The sequence below is a fragment of the Halichoeres trimaculatus genome, unplaced genomic scaffold (genome assembly GCF_033239565.1).
Source record: "Halichoeres trimaculatus isolate MK-OKI-2021-1 unplaced genomic scaffold, fHalTri1.1 fHalTri1_scaffold_12, whole genome shotgun sequence".
In the NCBI taxonomy this organism is placed as follows: Eukaryota; Metazoa; Chordata; class Actinopteri; order Labriformes; family Labridae; genus Halichoeres; species Halichoeres trimaculatus.
Window position 1 is genome coordinate 14,262,153 of NW_027437190.1, and position 20,860 is coordinate 14,283,012.

At 41.2% G+C, this 20,860-nt stretch overlaps 1 protein-coding gene across 1 annotated transcript in view; it reads left to right on the forward strand.

Annotated features, from left to right (window-relative positions):
• The window catches only part of kcnn3 (potassium intermediate/small conductance calcium-activated channel, subfamily N, member 3), a 71,359-nt gene that overhangs the window by 42,136 nt on the left and 8,363 nt on the right, over positions 1-20,860 (forward strand). The window contains 4 exon segments of the mRNA XM_074683690.1: positions 891-1,187; positions 2,201-2,322; positions 5,123-5,264; positions 13,345-13,455. Coding sequence (XP_074539791.1) covers positions 891-1,187; positions 2,201-2,322; positions 5,123-5,264; positions 13,345-13,455 — 672 coding nt within the window.

The following is a 20,860-nucleotide window of genomic DNA, read 5'->3' on the forward strand; positions in this document are numbered from 1 at the left end:
ATATTTGGCTCATATCTATAAGTTTACAAATACAGATGAAATTAATGGAAAGTTCAGGCAGAAGCCTCTGTGTCTGTAAGAATATCTGACAGAGAATGAATGAGCCACAAGTCAGCGTGACTGGAGAGAAAACATTAACTTAACTCCACTCTCTAAATTTTGTGAAGCAGCATGTTTTTGTCCAACATTTGAGATTTTTGGTGCCAGAAAAGGTTGCAGATTCTGTCAGCACTAGAATACCCCCTTGTTTGAGGAGAATCACTCAAAAGACCAAGGAAGATTAAGTTTGGGTCATCCTCTCTTTGACATTTCCCAGTTCCTATCTTTATCTCTTCATTTCCTCTGCACTTCATCCATCTCTTTTAACCCCCACCCCCACCACACACACCCTCTCACACTCACACTCTCCAGTTCCTGTCAGCACCATCTGGAGGAGGGTCCCTATAATGAAACCTGTTCTTACCACTTCCTTATAACAACAGCTTTGGGGACAATTTAAAGAGTAAATACAGCAATTAACGATACAAGGAAGGAAAACTGCAATTAAAGTAGCATTGTTTGACTCAACGTAGTGATCTTATTATAGAAAAATATTATGATTATGATGACGAGGCTCCTTTGTAGTGATTTGAGTAAGTTGTAGGTGCTGTGAAAATGAGCCAGGCTGCCGTGACTGACTGAATAGATGGCTGATTGGATGGATGGTGTTTTTACATCTCAGGAAAAAGTCATTTTCTCTAAATTGCTGCTGGTGCCTTTAAGCATCTTTGAGTCAGATGTAAAGACATGTGCCAGCTGTAATTCTTGAAAAGTTAGCACTGCAGTGCTTTAAAACAAGTGTAACTCCTTTTCTACTCTAACCTCCTTTCATGTCCTTCCTGTCCCTGCAGCTGTTCGTCATCGACAACGGAGCTGACGACTGGCGCATCGCCATGACCATGGAGAGAGTTCTGCTCATAGCTCTGGAGCTGCTGGTGTCAGCGGTGCATCCTGTACCTGGTGACTTTAAGTTCCAGTGGCGGGCGCGGCTGGCTTTCTCATACGCGCCATCGCAAGCCGAGGCCGACCTGGACATGGTGTTGAGTGTGCCAATGTTCCTACGCCTCTACCTCATCGCCAGAGTCATGCTACTGCACAGCAAACTCTTCACTGACGCCTCCTCCAGGAGTATAGGCGCCCTAAATAAGGTCAGAGGAGTATGTGTAGTGATTGTGGTGGTTATAGCTTCACCCAGACAGAGGAAAGGGAGCTATCAAGGTCAAGGGCTCTCTGCTCTGAATTAAATCTGTCCTGTCCCTTTTTAACCTCTATCCCTCTAACAATCCTTCCTCCTGCTCAGTCCCTCTACATACCCTGTTTCTTTTCATCCACTAGTTCAATCCCCTTCCCCTCCTTTTGTTAGGAGACTTAGACGTAAGCTTTTGGTGGATCTCTCATAATACAATACAAGATGGGAGCGTGAAATGGGAACAAGATATTGCGTACGGCTCAAATGGGCCATGAAAAGAAAGCTTTTGAATGAGATTGCAATACCATTGCAGAGAAAACGTGCACAAGCCATACAACAAATGAGCAGTGGCAGGGTCATAATGGCTTTAAACGATAAACATTAGTGGAAAACCAGGAGGTTGAGATGTGCAGTGATGTAAAGAATATGCAAACTAGGAGTAGGAGGAAGAAGAGGAGGAGGAGGAGGGCTGTACAGGTTTTAGACGAGTTATTTAGCACGTTGCTAGTTCATCTGCAATGGCACCACTCTGTCCCTCAGGCTACAGTTAGAAGCAGAGGAGGTAAAGCTCCCATTGTAGTGAAGCTCTAACATGACGACTCATTTTTCCGCTGCTTAACTCTTCCAGAGCTCAACTCAGATCATTTATCCACCAGAAGCTGATGACAAATGAGCCCTGGACTTGAAAATAGACTGAGTACTGTATGACACTACAGGCCTATAGCTTGACCTGTGTCAGAGGGCGAGCCCTGATCCTGCCTCTAATTACAGCAGAGATTCTCCTAGTGCTGCCACTATCACAAGCTGCTCAGAAGACTAATTAGTGAAACATCAAATCTGTGTGGGAAACATCCTGTTATAGGAGAAGGATTCAGAGCTCAGCCTGGACAAAATGTGTGTTTAAAAATGTGTCACTTTGCGGCTCTGCCTTACTGAGTGTGACTATTTGATGTCTGTGTGTGTGTATTGCAGGTACATTTTAACACAAGATTTGTAATGAAAACCCTCATGACTATCTGCCCTGGGACGGTGCTGCTGGTCTTCAGCATCTCTCTGTGGATCATCGCTGCCTGGACTGTACGAGTGTGTGAGAGGTCAGTAACAATGCTAGCTGTGTCTGAAACCATGTACTAAAATACTACTTACTGAACAGAGCAGTACACACTGCACTTACCCTAATGACATGAGGGTGAAAATGCAGTTTACAGCATACTAAAATGGTAAATGGACTTGTACTTATATAGAGCTTTTCAAGTCTTTTTGACCACTCAAAGCACTTTTACAATGCAAGTCTTATTCAGTCTTGTAGTGATGGGAAAAGTACTTCTTTTCAGTTTACTGAATCAGTGGAATCAGTTCATTAAAGTGATTCGTTCAAAAGATTTGTTCACCACATTGTTCAGTACTCCTCCTCAAATTTGCACTTCAAAAACTGAAATTTTATCAAGTGTTTTTGTCTTATTTTCAGTAGAAAAGTCCTTTTTAGACTCATTATGAGCTAAATTCACATGACCAATCCAGAAAAATGTCTTGTTTAAAGTTATTTAAGGACAAAATGAGGTCTGAGTTGCTCGTAACCAGTAAAAAAAATCTGCCAATGGAACAAGAGAAAAGTTACTTGTATTAAGACATTGTTCTAGTCTCAAGGGAATTTTCAAGCAATTTTTTCCTGTTCCATTGGCAGATTTTTTTTACTGGTTACAAGCGATTCAAACCTCATTTTTGTACTCTGATAACTTGACACAAGATAATTCTGGACTGATAAGTTGAAAGTGGCTCATATCGAGTATAATGAGACAATTTTTACTCAAAAAAATACAAAAACACTTGATAAGATATCAGTTTTTTGCAGTGTGCCTGAGAATCAGAATTTGATACACAGCCAACATTAAGCTCTGCTACCTATCATGCTAAGAACGACTGGGTGAGAAGCCAATCAGCTGAAGATTTGGTGGGAAAAAGCTGCAGTTCACAAACAACCCAGCTAAAACAATCGCATTTCCCCCAACTGTTCTATTTAGTGCATTCAGAACACAAATCACTCACTGACTGTCTGACTGAGAGGAGGAGAGAGACTCAGAGACGAAGTACATTCAGTGAACGACTGACTGACTGAGCATGAAGGTGTGAGACTGCGAGTCACCAACCTCACTCATACACACACACTATAGTAACTGAAACACAATCAAATTGAGACCATTGTTAGTGGATGTTAAAACAGTCAGCTGAGTGAAATGAAGTTGGATACAAGCTATTTTCAAACTGACTGCAACTTTCAAAAGCATAATTTTTTAATTTTACATTTATGCAACACCTAAATGATAAATAAAATAGTCAGTACTTCCTCAATTTTGGAGGCATGAGAGGGAGATGTGACGAGTATGAGCGACAGAGGGCACCTGACCAACTCCGTCCTGTTGGTTCAGTCAGTATGTATCACCGCCATGAAAGGGAGAAGGAGGGCAGGCTTGGGCGACTATTACGGTGCAGAGTAAAAGACACGAATAAGGAGAGAGGACAGCTTAATTAAAGTTGAGAAATTAATGACTCTTTTAGTGAGTGATTCAGTTTGGTTTAATTCAACTAGATGATTCGTTGGTTTCACTAGTGTCCTGCTCATGCCAGCGTACGTTTAGCTGTTGAGTCATAACAAGTTAAAATCAGCCACTTTCAATCAGCATTCAGCCACTTTCAAGCTGATGATCCCATTATTTTAACTCCCTCAATATTCTCCCTAAAGCAGTTCTCTGGCTAATATGTCAAATGTGTCGTTTTTAACTTGAAATGTTATTTCTAGTTGCTGATTACTGAAGGAGTTTGATGTGATGAGAATTTGCATGGCAACAATTATTAACAAATTACAGCTAGCAATAAGTCAACCACAGCACAGCCATATCAGCCAAGAGAGAGGACAGTAAGGTTGATTTCAAAGAAAAAAAATCTCATCAACACCTCTGGAACAAACAATTTAAGATGATGGGAAATAAAAAAAGTCTAAATGAAATGATGATTCACCTTTGAAAGGTTTTGTTAGCATGGAAGCACGAACATTACACTCCACAATCACATGAAGAAGATAAGATCCACTTCTTTAGTCCCTAAGGAAGGTGTGTGACCAGAGTACAAAATATAAAAATACAAAAATGTTGGTAAGTAAAGAACAAAAACACAAATTATGAATAACACAAAGTGTCCTGATACTTGATACTGATGAAGCAGATGATGAGTAATGATCAAATAGAAAAACGACCCCCTGCTGCCAGGAAAGGACAGCTTCAAATTGTTTGTCAGACTGTCTCTGACGGGGAGTGACGGTCCAACATGTGTAGATTCTTTGGAAGGTAATCAAGGAAACAAAGGAAAGTGTTATTTGGTGAGGGAGCTTGATTAACAGATCAGTGACAGGCTGCTAGGAAATCATTGTTTGGTTAACATCCAAAATTATTTTGGCAAATCTCCTCTTAAAACCAATTATCTAAGGAAAAGATTCAGATGCAATTAAACTGCTTTAGACATGGTGTAAATTTGAGAATTTGGTGTGTCCTGACGGGCATTATGAGCTATAGCTCTCCAGGAAAATACACCTTTTCTAAAACTGAGAGCCAAAGAATGAAAAGAATGTAATTTCTTGTAATGATTTTTTTTTTGAGGATTTAATTTTCTTTCAGATGAGCAGCAGGTTTTGTTGCTATGGTAACAGTGCTGGGCATAGGGCTGAAATGATGAAGGCAGTTTTTGTTTTGTTCTGTCATGAAAAATGGAAAGTACGTGAGATGTTGCACTCCAACATTTGCAGAAAAAAAGGCAGTGGGTCGGATACGCTGTGTTTTTATGTTTTTAGACTAAACTGTGTACTGACTCAATCCACTGTACATACTCCATGTTAAATTTTAGGTATCATGATGCCCAGGATGTGACCAGTAACTTCCTGGGAGCCATGTGGCTCATCTCCATCACATTCTTGTCCATCGGCTATGGAGACATGGTCCCTCATACCTACTGTGGCAAAGGAGTATGTCTGCTCACAGGAATCATGGTCAGTATATTTATTTCCCCTCTCTTTCCCTCCCTCTGTGCTGTCCTCACTGCGTTCAAAGGTCAGCAGATTAGAGAGCTTGATGTCATTTGTGGGAGAAATTCTGCCATTTGTGTGATTTGGGCAATCCTCCCTGAATTAGCCTGCATCTGTGCCTCTGTGTGTTTTGGGTGTGTAGGCGTGCAAACATGAGCATGTTACTTGTTTGTGCATGCCTGTGTGTGTCTGTGTGTTATTCCCTTGACTGTCCTCATTGCATAATGAAGGTCCCACCTTTTCAGTGTGCCATGTCCTCCCACTCTATGTTTTCCTGCCTTTCTCTCTCTTAGTATTTAATTTTCTTTCAGTAGCTCTCTCTCTCTCCATCTTTTCATCTATCTATCTCTCTTTTTCTCGCTGTCTGTCTCTCCATCCCTGAGGCCATGTGTTTATTTCTCTCAAATGTCCATCTGTTAGTATTAGTGTTTAATCCACCGACTGTTCCTCTATTTGCTTCACTTCACAGGTGGTTTTACCTTCCCATCTTTCTTCCTCCTTTGCTTTCTGCCTTTGTCTTTTTTGTGTCTTTGTTTTGTCAAACTGTCTTTTTTCTGCCTCAATTCAAGGTTTTATTTTGATTTGAGCATCAATTTTAACATTCATCGCTCTGAGTAAACAAGTAGCTTCCGAGATGCAAGTAAAGTAGATTTTTTTGATCACTCAATGCTTTAAATGTCAAGTTATCTCCAAATGTGCTAATGAGGGAGACTTTAGTATTTTTTATAAGGTCAGGAGAGACAAAATGCCTGGAAACATAATGATAAAATGTCCCTGGTGGATGCCCAACTTACGGCTTATTTTATGCCAAATAAGAGAGAAGCATGCTGAATAATAAAAGGTCACGTGCAACAAAAGAGCTAAAAGTCACTGCACAGTGGGTGCTCATCTGATGATATAGTTTTCTGAAGAAGTTATGTCATACTATGGCTTTTCTAAATATAAGACCTGTCCAATATGAATGACCTCATTTCCCATATGGTTCTTACTTCCTAAACGATAAGGTCACCCAGACGGATATTTGAATGTGTACTTTTTTATCTCATAACTGGTGGTAAAGGGGGCTTTGATTATCTGTAAACCCGAGTTAACGAAGTGCATATAAGCTTGTTAAAGCTACTGAACAGCCACTGACATCTCTCAGGAGTAACCAGCTCGTTTAAAAAAAAGGGGGTAATATGCTGTCCTATGTTTTGAACATGGATATGGAGTAACATTGCTGGATGTCCAAACTAAATGTGCAGATTTTCAAACTGCAATATATTTGTATGTTGTGGAAATCCCTCCCATCTGTCTGTAAACTGCTAAACACGGTCTATACAGTCCAAAAGGAAAATGGCATGAGATTTTTATGAGGCTTGCTAAACTGATGGGCTCCGCACATAAGGATCTACTCTCTGGCTTATAAGAAGTTGAAAGGACCTCAAACACCATGGTAGCACATGGATTACCCCTAACAGGCCTCCAGAGGGCTGGCCAGTCAGAGAGAAGAGGTTTTTCTTTTTCTTCTTCTTTTTTTTTATTTCATTTATTTTATTTTATTTTATTTTATTTTATGGAAGCATCAAAGAAAAGTAGCCACCATTAAGCATTACAGACAGACAGGGACTAAAATAAGGGTTTTAATCTATATAAACACAAAGGGACAGCATAAAGCCCAAATAAGAATTGTACCTCCTCTTAAAGTTATGGAATATAATGGGATTAGTGACCTGAAGCTTGGAGACAAATCTCTGGGTATTAATATTATTCTTTTCTGTAATAAAAGACAAGAAGCTACAAAAAATAGCATGGTCTTAGTACCAGTGATATTGCTTCAGGTGAAGCAGTCTTGCATTAGCATACCTGAATGCTTGATATCTTTTCCCTGTGAGGTTTAAGTGTTGGTGAAAGTCTGCCTTCAGTCAAACACTAACTATAACTGTTGATGCTGAAGTCAGTGTTGCAGTGTCTGATGTGGGGTTGAATGACTCCCAGATGTTGGCTAAAAAAGTATATCTCATTGGTTGCTACTTACTTTAGAAATGACAGCACTAGAAGTCTTTAAAGGAAATGGTACTAACGATTATCAATGTGTAAGTCTGCCCAATTAGCTTCATCAGACAGGTGAATCCAGTACCTGTAGCTCTGACGGGTTACTTCCCCTTGACTCCAAAACCTGTGAATTCTTTCATCCTCACTGTGTCTGTCTCTGCGTTTGCCAGCTCACCTACTGTCTTTACTGTATTGTCCATTAAATGTGTGAATAAACACACTCACCCACAAAGACACATACACACAGACCCCCGTTTGTTGGGTGAATCATCCAATCGGTGTTTGAGACAGAGTACAACTCTCACTGTTAAGTTATTCACACACACACACACACACACACACGCACACACACAGAAACAAACAGAAGGTGGATACAGAACGTCCCAGGCCCACAGTTACAGACTGCATCCTCCACACAAACAGTGACACAGAGCTTGACATACACTCTCAGCATGACTCCCACACACACTCTCCTCTCCTCTCCCATCACACGCACACACACACACATACTTCAGAGAGTGTTCAGAGTAGTTTATTTTTGTTGATCATCAGAGAAGGAGTGAGGATGCAGGTAAAAGAGGAAGGGGAGGCTGGTGATAGTGCAGAAGATGAGGCCCGACAGGTCGTGGGAAAGAAAGAGTTCAAGATGTAAGAAAATAAGAAGAGGAGGATCATGGGTAAAAATATAAAAACGCTCGCTGACAGAGAACAGGATGTGTTTTTTTCTTGTTTGAGAATTATTATAATGAGTTCCTATAGGAGGAAATCTCGCTGTCGTTACTATGACAACACATAAAGGCCAACAGTGTTGGAATATACCACTGCCCCGAGGCTAGCCGGGGGTGTGCCAGGTGTTAGTGTGTATGTGTGTGTTTGTGTGTCGCTCTGAGTGGGTGGATGGTGGCAGGGTAGACCAACATGTTTAAAACAGTGAACCGTTTGTTGCTCTCATGTTGAGGCAGAAGGTTCAGGCTTTGAGATCAAGTCATTCATTTCTATGAATTTGTATTTATTTATGCAGCTGTGCCCTTTGCTTTCACCCTCCATATTTAACTTGTACATCAGTTTGTTAAATGGTAGTCTGCTGATTTAAGTGTATCCATGTTACTCACCCATAAGTGAAAATTAGTTTATAAATATTTAAGAAATGCTAACATGTTAAGCCTTAAGTTGTGCATATTTATAACCTCTTAGCATGCCCCATATCTACAGACCAACAGAGGGTTACAGTATAAGTAAGTGTCTTTGATTTTTTGCCATTATGTACAAGCTTTTGATATTATTTTGATATAATGCAAGTGAAACTGGTAAATAACTGCACTGATAAAGCAATTTTTCACAAGTGTGATGAATAACAAGCATTATAAATACTTAAAGTTAAACCAGGAAAGTATCGGGAAATAACTAAATATCCATGTATCTGTATTTTTGTTGGGTTGGAATAACCTGATTATAACCTAAGGAGGAAAGGGGTTCAAGTTTATTGAACTACAATTGAAATGCATTCATCAAACCTCTTTCTTACTCGGCCCTCTCCCTAATAACACATCTGTGTTAAGCTCTTGATTCTGATTGGTCAAAGCCTCTTGACAACAATTGTTCAATCTTAATAGTTAGAGTGAAACTGGCAATAACCAGGTGTAAGGATCATATTTAATCAATCCAGGAACAAGCAAAGGGTGTTAAAACAAACTGAGAGCAAATTGACCGCCCATGTCGCAACATAATTATGTTTTCAAATGACAAATACAATGTGCCAAAACTAGCCCTTTCCTCAACTGTGGTTTAACTACTGCTAGAGGATCACTCTAGAGACAAAGTGTCACAGCCACGGGGCGGCTGTGACTCAGTGCTTGAGTCAGTCGTCTCTTAATCAGAAGTTTGCTCCCCAGTCCTGCTGTCCAGTATCCTTGGGCAAGACACTCAACCCTGATCTGCTGCTAGTGGCTGTGCCATTGGTGTGTAATGTCATTGGTTCATACCGATTTGCACTTTACATAGCAGCCTCTGCCATCAGTGTGTGAATGGGTCAATGAGACTCCTTATGCAAAAGTGGTAAAAACACTAGAGACAGCACTGTAAACAGAATTCATCACAAAAGTCATTTTTCTTCTACTTTGTCCCCCTAAAATACAAGTTTTATGAAAACATTAGAACAGTGCAGAAAACTTTTTATCACCTTAAAGGTGTAGCTGCAGTCCATGTCTACTCCCAACTCCCAGTCCGTCCAATTCCAATTTCACAGATTTTCACCAAATTTTAACATTGAAACCACGTCAGTGCGCACTGGGATATTAGACCATCACTACAAGTTCATTAAAGACGCAAATTAAAGGTATGATGAGGAGAAGAATAAAAAACAAAGTTAAGTTAGATAATTATCAAATTTCAGGCTTAGGGAGTTTCTTAGTTTCTGTTAGTGACTGGGTTTTGGGATCAAAAGTCTCTGGTTTCCAGGTGTAGTCTGAGTTTAGTTGTCTACAGGTGTTTCAGTTTGCTGTGTTCAGGGTTAGGGTCAGGAGGTCATCTGTCATAATGCAACTCTGCCATCTGCTATGACATCATACAACTATTTTTTTCACTATGTGTCAATATACACAGTTTGAATAGTGAGCAATCTCAACTATCTGTTCTTAATTGTTGTCTGTCATTCGCTTCTTCAGTCACTGGTGCCCAACCTTTTTTTGGGCAATGACCCTCATCACAAACTTCAGGCGACCCCAGAGACATTTTGTATTTTTTTTTTTATCATGTTTGTTGTGCTGTTAAACTCTCAGCACACAGGACATAACCACAAAGCAGACATTTCGGCTTCTCCTTGATGCTTTCAATGACACTAGTAAATCCATATTGAAGGAAACGTTCATCCTATTCTCTCTGGGGTTTTTTTGAGTGTTTGTGTCTCCATTCCTCTTAAAACCGTCTGCACAGGGCCAGGAGGGAAAAGAAATCTTTCCCTTTTGTTTTCAGTTTTCCCCTGACTGCGCATTTGTGTTAACATGATCCCAGCCGTCAATCAAGACTGGCCAGCTTAGACATTTTTATATTCTGCATTTTATTTAAACTAGATTTACATTGACAGACTTGAATACATAGAATATAGTTGTTTAGGATTGTGTTTTAATTAAAAATAATAATAATAATAATAATTCAGTACATTTTTTCATCAATTACTAGACATTTCATGTGGGAGATGAAAAACACTGCCTTAAGTTGATGGTTCAACTGCAAAAAGTAGCAGCACATTGAAGGGCAACTCCGGTTTTTTGACACCTGGACCTTATTTATAGGTGTGTGCATGCTCATATACTCACTCAGACAAACATCTGCAGCTCGGAGTCCTTCAGAAGTTATTTAGATCCAGCTGATTTTAGCCGCACTTAGCGGGGGCCACGGCAAGGGAGCTTCAGCGCGGGACATAATCTCTGCAAAATCGCTCATTTTGGCTATATTTTTTCATCCATCGTCAATGTCATCATAAAGTCAGCTCGTCTACCGTCTTCAGGTGGGTCAGCTGACCCAGAGCTGACCTGGTAAACAAACGTTTGACGGTTGTCCTTACCGGTTTGAGCCCGCGTACATGGACGAGGAGCTCCATGAAAGAAGGATGCAGAGGGAGAGAGACGAAGAGCTGGCTCGAGAACAACGAACAGGAGCACGTCCACAACTCGATGCGAACTGGTGATGCGCTTGTGGACAGTGTTCGTCTATGGCAACAGAAGAGGAGTGTGTTCGTGATAACACTGGCGATGGATGAAAAAATACAGCCCAAAACAAGCGATTTTGCAGAGATTATGTCCCGCGCTGAAGCTCCCTTGCCGTGGCCCTCACTAAGTGCGGCTAAAATCGGTTGGATCTAAATAACTTCTGAAGGACTCCGAGCTGCACGATGTTTGTCTGAGTGAGTATATGAGCATGCACACACCTATAAATAAAGTCCAGGTGTCAAAAAACCGGAGTTGCCCTTTAAGGAGAAAGTCTTTTTCAGAAGATGCCAATCAAACCTAGAGGCTCTGTCATCTTTAGATGTAGCAAACAGGTTTCAAGACTGAGTTTAATATTTATGAAGAATCGTTAAAAAAATGCAGAGCAGCAAATATTCTTCATAAAGTCTTAGAGGATCTAAAAGGCTGTGAGGAACTTTAAAAATGACAAAGAGATAGTTATGTAGGCCAGTCCCCAACAATTACAAACTTTGTTAACAAGTAAACAAACTTTAAAATCAATCCTTAAAGACACTTTGAGCCAGTGTATTGAGGCTAACAAGATGCAGAGTAGTGCTATTCTCAGCCTGTTCTCTGCTTTGTTTGTTGGGCCCTCTAATTAGATCTACATCCTTTTATTTTTAACATCTCCCTGTCTTTTTTCTGAGGACCCCTGCCGACCCGCCGGGAAACTGTTCTCCACTGTTTTTGTTTGGGCTGAAGCAGTACCCTTCTTGTCCAAAAGTTTGCAATCAAAGTGGGTGATTCCCATTTTTTTTCCTCTGACAGTCACATTGATGGCTGCGCTGGGAGGGGAAACACCCAGGCGTACGAAACAAATCACAGCACACAGCCATCATCAGCTGTGTCACTCTGGAGATTGCAAAGGAAACCCTGCTGAAATCAAATGAGAGCAGGCGTGTGCACACACACATGCACACTCAGAATGCACACTCTTACAGCTTGTCTTGACAAACCAATCAGCACCCTACTGTTTGTGACCAAAGAGGGCAATTTCGAGCATGCACATACACACACCTATAGCTCTGTACTTGTACATACTGTACCGTGCCACCAAACATGGGCTCATTTTCCCCTGGAGCACAGACATGTATGGATGCTCTGAGGGTTTTCCATCGGCTCTCATCATATTTTATTCATACTTTGTGAATAAACGCAAATAGAGTGGGCTCCAATGCCCGTTTGTTCGTTACATTTTACTGACTCCAGCCAAAGTTATTTTGGGCCAACACTGTCTTATCGTTTCCAATGCGTGCACAATAAAGTCTTGGCTGTTTCCCACACACGCTTCAAAATGTTGCATGCTCCCATGCGCTCCCTCTCAACCTCACTATGTCTCTATTATCTCTTTCATCATCCCTCTCTCCCCTTTCTCTCCCACTGTGAGATGCACACACCCACATGCATGAAGGGAGGGCACTTATACATTTTTATTAAACACTCTTAATCTTAATTCACTGCTTATCAGATATGTGACCTCATTAACATTGTCTACTTCTCAATTTTTCCTCCAAGCACCCCCTCTGTTTTTCATTTTTACCCATAACCCTCTGCCTTTTTTATCTTTTGCTACCCTCTCCCTGTATTTTCACTCTCACCTCTTCAGAGGAACCTGTGAGCACTGAAAAGCCCGGCTGAAAACAGTGTGTAATCTAAAAGTTAATTAAGTCTGTCTTCCTCCCTGTGTTCCTGCTCCTCTTCACTGTCTCTCAAGCATGTCTTTCTGCTTGAGAGACCGCTGTCAGTCTCTCCCAAGTGACTTCCCCATGTGTCCCATTTGGGCAAAGCTAGAGAACACACAAACGGCCCAGGCTTTTTTCACACTTTCATACTTCCTGTCGGCCAGGAGCCTCAGGTGACAGAAGACTGACACCATGTAATTCAGATTGACAGCATCTTATTAAATTAAATGAGGTGGTGTCGGTCTTTGATGTGCCTTTTTTTTCTTTATGAGGCCTATCTTTTCAGCTACTTATAGAGGCGATATAGACGGGATCTCACACCAGATGGATTGGGAGTGAAAATAGACTTGGCTCGCCACTCGACATGAGGAAATGTGGATCTGGAGCGGAGCTACTCCTTCTTAATCCTCTCCTCCATTCACTCTTCCTTCTGTCGTGTGGCTTCCCTTCCTCATATTTGTCCTTACTCCCATCAATCATCTAGGCTAATTCCTCCAGACCAACAGCCACAGATACATCCATTCGTCCTCTTTACTGACTCACTTATTGCTCTGTTTGGTCCCTCTATCTCCTGCTCTCCCTCTTCCTCTCTCTGTCTCTCAGGGTGCTGGATGTACGGCTCTGGTGGTTGCTGTGGTAGCCAGGAAGCTGGAGCTGACCAAGGCCGAGAAGCATGTACACAACTTCATGATGGACACACAGCTCACAAAGAGGGTGTGTAGGCTTGTGCGGTGATGGCCGTGTGAATGAGCGTGTGTTGCATGAATAAGACATAAGCGTTCTCTTCAAACTGAAGGTCACATCCTCTGGAAGACGGAAGTGTCTTTCATACCAGTTTAGATTTTATGTGCCATATGTGATTTTCTGCTTTCGCTGATTACTTTTGGGCTGAATGTGAGATGTCTGGGGTTGTCATTTGTCCTTTTCCTGCCCCACCTTCAGAGTCCCCAGTTACTACACCACTCTATCAGCCTGTATTGTTGAGACAGAGTGAGGTGTTATTTGAGTGAGAGAAGGCACTGAAAGGTCATCTCTTTCTCACCCTCTCTCCTCTGATCCTCTCTCCCCCATTGCTCTCTTTCTCTTTATCTCCAATCTTTTTTTCTCCTACATTATCATCCCCCCTCCTCCTGTCTTCTCTGACATTTATCTCTCTTACAGTGAACCCTTTCTCCTGCTTTCTATTTGTCACAATCTACCCTCTTTTCCTTCTTCTGCTGACTCCTTCCATTCATCCTCATGCCCCCTCCCTGCCTCCTTCCCTCCATCTCTCAATCCCCTTTCTCCTCCGGTCCTTTTCAATTTTTCATATGGTTGAAAGACCCAGGTTGCAGAAATAGCTCCCATATCAAATATGTAGGGTACATTATGTCAGCGGGGGTATCCGGAGGGGGCAGGGTGATCAATGATTTCAACGTTGATAAAATATCGACTTGTAAGAAGAATAGACCCTCTGTTGCAGCTGGACTCTCACCCACCTCATCTTCCTGCTGGGTCAACCACAGTGTGTTTTTCACAAGACATTCAACACCTTAACAGAGTGTGTCAGTGTGTGTGACTTTTGGTATACATTTTTGACAATATGCAATTCAGCTGACCTCTTCGGTGGATGGTTTTAAAGCAATCAATAGCAAGGCCGATTAGCAATTTTCAACATTTTGAGGCATGTCGTCATGGGCTTTTTTTTTTTATTTTACTCTGACGGCTAATTAAAAAAATCATTTGAAAACTGTATTAATTTGGCTCTGCTGCAGCTGCGCCTCTCTCTGCAGTTTGTCTCCAGCATTGTCCCGTCCACAAAACCTGCTGATTGGTTACACACAGAGCCATGGCTCCAAACAGCCAATCAGCAGCGAAAGCTGTGCGTGCACAGTACTCACACACACTGCGAAGAGGAGAAAAGGTTTTGCAGAGAGAAGAAGCGCTGGAGAGAAAATATATGTTTTAAAAGCAAGTTTAGGAAGCAGACTCCCTGGAAATTGTACTGAATGTAAATCAATGTCAAGTAAAACAAACTGGTCAGGAGGCAGTCCCTTTCCTCACTTCTCCAGGTCTTCTTTGCTGTTTTTTTTTTTACTGAATTAAACCCAATTCCGACATCCAGTTTTGAAAACTTTTGGAAACCTAACCACTGACTGCCCTTTCATTCCATAAAGCAAACTCAAAACTTAAATGACTACAACCTAAATTGAACTTATGTCAGGTCAATCAGCCAAACATACATCTCCTACCAAAAAGCAAAAAACATTTCTTTAATTATAAAACTGCACAGCACGTCACCCTGCTGTTAATCTCTCTTCACCAGCTCATATTAAATTCAAGCCACTTCTTTTAGCATACAAACATTGGCCAGAACATCTCCTGCCTTCCTGGGGCCCTTCGTCCAGGTCTACACTCCTTCTGGCCCACTATGCTCTGCTTGTGAAGGATGCCTGGTGCTCCCAGCCCAGCGCAACTCTAAATCTCTAGCCAGACTCTTCTCCTCTGTTGTGCCCAAATGGTGGAATGGATTAACTAAGTCTATACTATCTGCAGAGTCCCTTTCTACTTTAAGAGATGTCTGAAGACTCATCTGTTCACTTGATCTGACCCTTGTCCTCTTTGTTCTCAAGGGTAGAATGAATCAGAAGGTCTCAGACCCAGCTCTTAGTGAATTTTCAACACTATCTACTGAATGTTGTTGAATGTTGAACTATATTGTTGCAGCAAGTAATTGTGGTTAGTTGGCTACATTATTCTATGAAAAAAAATCTTCTTGCACTTGATGGCAGCACCTGCTGCCAAATAACTTGTAGCACTTTGTTGCACTAATTAAGGTTTTCCTTTCTGTCGACTAAATTCTTGCTTGTGTTGTACGTCGCTTTGGACAAAAGCATCTACTTAATGAAACTGTAGAACTGTAGGAAACTTTGAGAGGTATTATTACTTTGTGCTCATTTATGTTTGGTTTGGTGGTGGCTGCTGGTCAGTCAAGGGGGGAAAGCTCATTTTTTTTCCGGCCTATGCCATAAATTTGTTTATTTATTTTAACGTAAATTCTACCCTCCGTTCCTTTTCAAGAAAATGATCTGTGACCCTGTCATACCAAGCAGGTTTTTTTTCCAGGGATTTTATCAGTGTTCTCTCAACGCTCATCGGTTTTAAGAAAGATAAACTCGCTGGGAATCGATAAAGCCTCGGGATCAGTCCAGAACAACTGACTGTAAAACTCAGAAGATGCTCCAGTGGAAGATACTCCAAGATCGCTGACTGGCTCATTTCACTGTCAATCAAAAAGGGATTCAGCCTCAGATAGATCATCCAATCATCATGCAGAAGCCCAGCGTCCAGGCCAGCCCACTGCCTCATAGACCCCCAGAGACGCTAAGCGTCCGATGGGCGGGACAAAGCCCAGTGTTTATCCAATGACCATCTAGTTTCCACAGAAGAACAACCCACTCTACACTTCCCCGCTGAAGTCAGAAGACGCTGAGCTTCCGACTGTGTTAAATCGCTGAGACACTGTGGGGATAAATGAGAAGGAGGCCGGGCCAGTTACCTGTGATAGGAGCTGATTCTGAACAAAAATGAAGGAATTCTAGCGCATATTTTGTTAATGATATGCACACACAGCAGTAAATATCACCACTTTTTTGGGGGAAATTTTAGGGGAAGCTGAGCTTCCCTTGCAGTCTTAGAGCAATCGCTACTGGTTTGGTTATAGAAAACAGGCTAGCCAAAAATAGGTAGCCACCTAGAAGTAGCTAAATTTGTAGCTAAATTATAACTTATGAAATTTAGTCTAAATTACTCCACAACATTATACCTTAGCCTTTATGGTACTGAATTTAATCACTCACCTGTTGAAACTGATTCAAGAATCATGTTTACAGCTTCTTCTGCTCCACAGATTCTGTTTCTTGTTCCCAAGTCACACATTTTATCCTAAATAATCCAAATTTTTGACTTAGGCTAGAAATAAAATGGCCTGAGTCACCCCCCTGGCATCGGCCATTGTCCTATAGGACATAATGAGCATGATCCTTTTAGCTAAAGATTTAAGCAATTTTACCAGAGATGGCCAGCATTATGAAGAGATGATTTAAGCCAAAAACTGATTTTTGTGAAAGAAAAAAAGGACTTGGGCCATTATTTTAATAGGGTGACGATATCAAACATTTCTATGATGACAGCAATGTGCTACAGAGTAACTGCAGCTCACCACTGTTTTGTGTATGAGCCACATCACAGCTACAACATTAATCTCCATGGTGTGGTGATGCTATCCCACAGTTAGCTAAATCACTCCTTTCAGTGTTCAAGCACTTTCTTAGGCTTATTTCTACCACAACAGTGGCTGTGAGAAATTAAATATGCTTCTGTTGTCATCAGAATATGTGGTGAGTGGGAGCCAAAAGTGAATGTTTGTGCCTCGTTTTACCATACGCTGATAGAGAAAGCGTACACAACTGCCTCCCAGTTTATTATCCTGTATGCACAATGAAATAATGTGCACGTACAAGATAAAGAGGCTGCATGATAATCAATCAGTCTGTCATTTAGTTTTTAGAATATTTATTTATGCGGCATTAAATAATAGAATAAGATAACCTAAAGCACTTGACATAAACGACACCCTTTGTTTTATAATTATTTACAGAGAACCATTTTAATCCATGGGTAAGCAGCTTATGATCCTATTTGTATGTTTATTTAATGGAGTTGTTATTAGCCGGTAGTCCTGATTAAGCCAAAGGTTTATTACAGTAAATCATTTAAGATTTCATAAAGAAGATTATAACAGACCTTTTAAGTAAAGGTCCCTTTAAAACCCTGTAAATCCATTCTTAACAAAGCCTGTCATCAGGTAAGGGAGGTGCCATATTGCACTTTAATTCAACTCAATACGGCCTGCTGCTGGGTGACATTTCCCTCAAAGGGTCTTGGGTTTATGTGGTGGTAATTGTCTCCTGCCCTCTATTACTGAGAGAGCAATGATTGAAGCTTTGTATGCACATTGATTTACATGACGGGGGCCATTCACTGCCATATCATCGTAACAAGGGAACACAATCACTCAAGGCTTCGTCATGAATAATGCATCCACAGACCCTACATCCTGCTATCGTCACATGTACACACACAAACACACAGATTGACACAACAGCACACACACTGGCTTGAATCAGTGTAATTGTGTCCTCCCTCCATTTAATCAATGTACAAGAATGTTTATTAAAAGCCAATCAGAGAAGCGCCAAGCAGGTGGACACTTTAACCTTAATTGTGTTTCACCGGGCGATGGCTAAGTTTGTTTACTGGTACCTGGGTAGAGTGATTGCTTTAAAACTGCAAGTAAGCAGCAAAATAAACTTTTTTTAGACATCTGTGTACCTTACATATCAGACTTATCCAGACGATCCGGTACGGGGGCTGACACTTTGACACATTTTTGAACATACTTCAAAATGTCACTTTCCATCTTCTGGAGTTTTCTCTGCTTTCATCTTCAGATCTCACTTTCAGACGGGCTTGACAGGGCTGAAGTTAAAGTCTTGTGTGGTGTGCAGTGAAAGCATAGGACTTTTAGAATCTTATCAGAAGAGATTATTTGGTTATAAAACTCATAAAGTGTAAAACAGGGTTCAGTATTGGGTGGTCATGTGGTGAATCTTTTTCTTTTATTTGATACATATAATAAGTAAGATTGACATAGTCAGCCATGTGTGTGGTATGGGTTGCTATTTGATGTTAGGACTTGTAAAGCCTGGAACATGTTTAAAAAGTTGTGATGGAAGCTGAAAACTGTGGCTCTACACTTCAGTTTTCGTTAACTGAGATAACAGCTGAAAGTTAATCTGATCAGAACCTCACCATGAGTTTTACCAGAGCACCTCTTGACACTGACCAACTTACTGAAGGCACTGAATCATTGCAATAATCTGGTGTCTGCTTCTGTTAACAGCATGACCTTGTCACTTCAGTGCTCACTTTCTTTTTTCATGCATATATTCAAGGCTTTCTCCAAACGACTTCCGAACTTAACAGTCCTGACGTTTTTGAGATTTCCCTTTCATGAATGCTCCACATAGTGGGAGATTTTACATGTCTGTGCGCCATCGCACCAGGAAACGGTCTGATTTAGACAATGGGGGGGGGCTGCATGGATAGCACATGTTTGAATTAACGAAGACTCAAAGCAGGGAGGTGAGGTAACGTCCTGGGAATTGTCAGGAGTGAAGTGCAGTGAAGGGGGCTACTGAGGCAATTAGCAAGCTTACCATGCTAATATGACAACCGGAGTACATTTCTTCTTTTACCGTTTTTTTCCAACCTTGTTGAAAAGTGGGGAAAAGGCAGCTCTTCCTATATATCTCCCCTCTTATTGTGTATGCTCTCTCCACTCTGGATCAGTGGTTAATGCAGAGCACTTTCAGGAGTCCCTGTGGCATATTCAGTGCTTCGCCCTCTCTGAATATTCAGCGTACACTCTTGGCTCCAGCTAAGGAGGGCTTGCTGCATTGCCTTCCAATGTATACAACACTACTCAAATAGGAGCAATCAAATCCCCAAAGATGACTGTAATGCTAGCTTTTACTCCACACAGTAGAAAAAAAAACATATTTTCCAAGGCCTCATTATCCCCACACCAGACAGACAGACAGATCCTTATTAGTGTGGATGTATTGTGACTGGAACATAAATCAATATGACACTCAATAAATGCTTTCACACATCTCTCTGATGTTTTTACTTTTTGCCAATTGAACCTGAGTGTACTTTTCCCTTTATTAAAGCAATGTCTGTGTTTATAAAGCTTCAGTGTGTTTTGCTTCCACCTGGAAAGAAATGCGCTGGATAAATTTTACTTGATTTGTATTCTGTGGGTGTTGGCGGACAAAAGGCGTACCACAGAAGGTTTTCAAACCGGTGTAAAAACATTTAACAAAAGGTTCTTTGACCCCTTGATTTTTTTTCATCGGTGCTTCTTTATAAAGTGAGGCTAATCTGATAATTGTTTTTTTTTATCAAAAAGGTCAAATTTGAAAAAGGTTCAGCTCCACATTGAGATAAGAAGAATGAAGTGAAAGAGACTTGATGAGTTAATGTGGGCCCATTTTGTGTGTCTGCCTGTGTGTGTTCAGAGTCCACTCTGACACTGAGGCTAAGGTCAGAGCAGGTAATGCTACATGTATCCATGGCACATGCATGGAGCTGGAGGTTGCTGCCAAGATACTTGGCCTGATTGTTCACGTGTTAGGCCTCCTGAAAAAAACATTACTGTTGCAAGAATGAGCAAAATTGCTTGTTAAATCCGTAGTTCATTAACACTTGCCTAGGTCAGAGGAGTGAAGCGCCTCTCTTTTGATGTTAAAAACATCTCTATGGTGATTAAAAATAAAGGACACACAAACAAGGAAAAGATTTTTTCTTCTCCGTATACGTGACCAGTAAGGTTTGTTTTTTGTTTCTGATGCCAGTATGTTGATATTTAGGTTGCATTGTTGATATAATTAATAGTTACAGGCTGTGTGATGACATAGCTCAAATGTTTCTATTTATACTGATTGATTTATTCTCCACAATATGTCATCTAACACCCAACATGCTGAGGTGTGGGAACCCCTTGTTTTAACAGATTTCTCATGTACCTGCCATAAGGTGTGCCGTGTAGGGGAACAGCCAGAACAGATCCTTGACCCTAACCAGCCATATGGCCTCATCATGGTTGCTCAACGAGAGACCATATGGTCCAAAAATGGCTGCCACGGCTGTCGTTTGGTTTCTTGTGGAGTGTTATCAGCGGTTCTTGTTGAGTCCCCCCCTCCCTTAATGGAGCTCCCGTCTTAGCAGTGTGATGTTATCAGTCCCTGTTATTAGCATGTGGAGCAGTTCCCAAGATTTAAATGAAGGGTGAAGCTTAATTAAAAAGCCTGAAGCAGCATATCAGGCTCCTTATATACCGCTGGACTGATGAGGGAAGTTTGTGTGGAAACTTTGGAAAGAGTGAACTGGTGAGACAGACACAACGTGCCATCATTCATCATATTTCACTCACGCTGCTGTGATTAATCAGGGGATAAACAAGATTTGACATATCAATTTACCAATGCGGCTGTAGATATGAAAGTATTAAATG